The 3,349-nt window shown below is 63.9% G+C and overlaps 1 protein-coding gene across 1 annotated transcript in view; it reads right to left on the bottom strand.

The window, feature by feature from the left end:
- Positions 1-1,804: 1,804 nt before the first annotated feature.
- Positions 1,805-3,349, bottom strand: part of LOC115949065 — a 14,776-nt gene continuing 13,231 nt past the window's right edge. Inside the window, exons 4-5 of the mRNA XM_031065327.1 lie at positions 2,649-2,789; positions 1,805-2,518 (exon numbers count right to left, since the gene is read on the bottom strand). Coding sequence (XP_030921187.1) covers positions 1,805-2,509 — 705 coding nt within the window. The 5' untranslated portion in view covers positions 2,510-2,518; positions 2,649-2,789. The remainder of the gene's footprint in view (positions 2,519-2,648; positions 2,790-3,349) is intronic.

Below are 3,349 nucleotides of genomic sequence, written 5' to 3'. Positions count from 1 at the left end.
GGACGGGGCGGTGCTGCCACTCACGCCCCGAAGGGCGGTGGGTGAACCCCGGCGGGGGGGCGAGGGACCCCTGCACGGCCGGGGAGGCACTCGGTGCCCCCCGTGCACCGCGGTGCCGAGGGATGGTTTAACTCGGGGGAGCGGGGAGGGTTCGCTCCAGCCTTCGCAGCAGCAGGGCAGGGTGACATGCAGGGCATTAAAATGGGGAAAATCGTGGAGTTCTCCATGGTGACGAGTTTGGCTTTGGCCGGGTCACTGCCGGAGCGCGGTGCTGAAGGGGCTGTGGCAGGGACAGGGGGTATGGGTGGGGCAGGAGGGTGACATGGAGCACCACAAGGTGATGAAGAGTGTCCGTGGGCAGGGGACACTGTGCTGCGTGGGGGAAGAGGCTGGCTCAGCCCAGGAGCAGCCAGCCTGGATCTCAGGGCATCGCCCCTCCTCACCCTCCTTTGCCAGACACTGCAGGGAGATCCCACTGCTTCAGGCACACCAGGGAGGGTTCCTGGCACTGGGTCGAAGGGCTGTGGGGAATAGGGTCCCCCCCTGGCACATGGATGTGAGTCCCAAGGCTGGGCCTGGGCGCAGGGGCATTTCTCACCAGGAAACAGAGCTGGACCCCACCAGTGTTGGGGGTGGGGGGGTGTGAGGGGCTTCCAGGCCATGACATGGGATGGGGCCATGGGTCAGGGGGCTCTTGGTGCTCTCATGAGCTTTAGGAGACGTTACTCACCCTGGGGGAGGAGTCAGGAAGTTGGGAGGTAAGCAAGGAATATCTGGGGGAGCAGGGAACATCTGGGGGACACAAGGAAATATCTGGGGGGCCAGTGAGGAGGGGCAGGGCCCCGAGCAGCTTGTGGGAATGTCTTGTTGTTCTGGGGCCTCTCCTGAGCCCCCCAATGGCTGCAGCAGCCTGTGACCCCCCTGAGTCCCCCCCAGCCCAGTTGTGCCTAACGGCCTCATCCCACTGCTGGTGGGGACAGACGGACGCTGCGGTTAATTGCTGATGGACAATGCAATTAACGTCCTGCCCAGCCACTGCCATCTGTCCCGGCCAGCCCCACCCGGGGCTGCTGATGTGCTTGGCTGGTCCTGCCACAGTTGAAACCCCACCAGCCCCTGGACATTGCAGGGGTCCTGCAAGGTCCTGACAGCTCCGGCACTCCTGGCGCAGTGCCTGGGGCTCCTGGCACTGCTGTGGGATCACCCTTGTGCTCGGGGAGTCCCAGCCTGAGCTGTGCACTGGCACCTGCCTCACTGGGCTGGACAGACCCCTCGAGCCACCTGTGCCAAAGGCTGCACTTGACGTCTCCAGGTTTGCCAGGCTTTCCCTTCTGAATGCTGCTGTCCTACCAGTGATTGCCAGGCCATCAGATCCTGAACCCCCTAAAGCCCCTCAGCCCCACTGCTGACCGCTGCCATCCACCCCAAACAGCCCCCCCTGCCCAAAGAGAGCACCCCAGCACAGCCCACACCGGGCAGAGGCCACGGCACCAGCAGAGGTAGCAGCACACACGGGAACAGTGCCATGGAGGACAGCACCCCTGCCCAGCCCAGAGCCCCACTGATGAATGGACAGGTCTGTCCTCACACAAGCATGCTCAGAAGTCCCCACAGCACCAGTAGCACCCACTCCCCAAAACCAGGGGTTGAATGCTGCACCCACATCGAGCTCCCAGCAGCGTCAGCTGCGCCACCAGCACAGGGCAGCTCTGGGGACGACCCTGTGGCCCTGCTCTGTGCTCGGCAGCACCATGGGCATACCCAGGCCCAGGAGCTGGTCAGACCCCTGGCACCCTGACACACTTCACCACGACATGCAGCAGCCCGTACAGCCCGCAGCACGAAGCTGCAGGAGGCAATGGGAGCCCACGGTGGCAAGGCCAGGGGGTGAACAGATCACGCAGAGCTGCTGGCTGGTTTCAGAGGATTCTCCTTTACTGCCCTTGCAGGGGAGCCCTGGGTCCGCACTGCTCCTTTTACAGACACTTCGTGGTATGTACAATTTTAGTGGTTTGCCCCCAAAAAGAGGTGTGTTTGGGTAATCCATGGACCCCCAATGTCCCGAGGAGTGATGGTCGGGGCGTGGGGGGCCCCGGGAGTGGGGACTGTCCTGGAGCTGTGTGCAGGGGCACCTCATGCAAAGCCGAAGGGGGTCATGAGAGCAATAATGACACCAGAGGCGGAGGGTAACATGACAGGATTTACAGGTGGCAGATGAGAGCAGGTTGGGAGGAGGAGATGTTTTGGAGATCCGCAGTGAGCCCGACACCACACCAGGAGGCCATCCCCAGGGAGGAGGGAGTGTGTGGGGCGAGTGGGGGCCGGGTGACCCTGCGGGTGCTTCTTGGGCCATTGGCTGCTTGGGCACCGTGGCCCCAGTCTCCGGCAGGGGACTCTGGCAAGTGCAAAGGGTGAGGGAGAATGTCCCTGTGTCCTCAGGTGCGGTCCCACTGGCCTCAGGGCAGGGGACGGGCTCCATGGCGGCGATGAGGGGAAGTGGTATGGACATCCAGCCACACTACAACAAAGCGAACAGAAAAGATGGGATGAGACAGGGAGAACAATCCATGAAATGAAGCCACCAAGCCCGGCCATCAGCGCCGCGCACCTGCTGTGGGTCCGGGACAGACCGGGGAGGTCGGTGTTACCTGTGCAGGTGGGCACGGCCGAGCAGCTGCCGCCTCCGGGGCTCCCCTCGAGCCCGTCCATGACCTGCTGATGTCGGAGACCCAGCTCAGGAGCTCGCCCAGCGGCACTGGGAGGTCTTTGTTGGGACTGGAAAAAGACGTCTGCCAGAGAGAGAGCGCATTAGCGCCGGCATGGGGATGAACCGGGGGGATGGAATTACCGCGAAGAAGGAAAAGGAGGCTGTTTTTACAGAAATCTGCCTATTTCTAACATGAGTGTGTGCCAGGCTGCTACAGCATCCCACGGCCCACCCTGTGCTGCAGGGGTCCCATGGCCCTCATACCCTTAGTGAGGGTCGGGAAAACCCCCACGGCTCTGGGGGGTTCTGGGGGCAGGAGCTGCGCAGACACAGGCTGGGGCGCGGGCTCTGGCAGACCCCTGCCAACGGGTCATGGAGCCACATGAGTGTGAGGAAATCAACCTCAAGCGGAAGCACTTCCCAGATACACGGAGAGACTGACAGACAGACCGGCCGACCGCGGCGGGCGCGTCCCGGAGGACGGGTGAGCGGGTGGGCTGGCGGAGGCGGGCACGCAGCAAAGCCCCTCGGCGGGCGAAGTGGCGAGCGGAGGCAGGTCCCCCCGCAGGGCGCGGAAGCACCGGGCAGCGCCTGCGCGGCACTTACGGTCAGGGCACCGGCTCTGCAGCGCGGGGGTGGGGG

The sequence above is a fragment of the Geospiza fortis genome, unplaced genomic scaffold (genome assembly GCF_000277835.1).
Source record: "Geospiza fortis unplaced genomic scaffold, GeoFor_1.0 scaffold875, whole genome shotgun sequence".
NCBI lineage: Eukaryota > Metazoa > Chordata > Aves > Passeriformes > Thraupidae > Geospiza > Geospiza fortis.
Note: the sequence above shows the minus strand (reverse complement) of the source record. Positions and strands in the feature narration are given on the sequence as shown.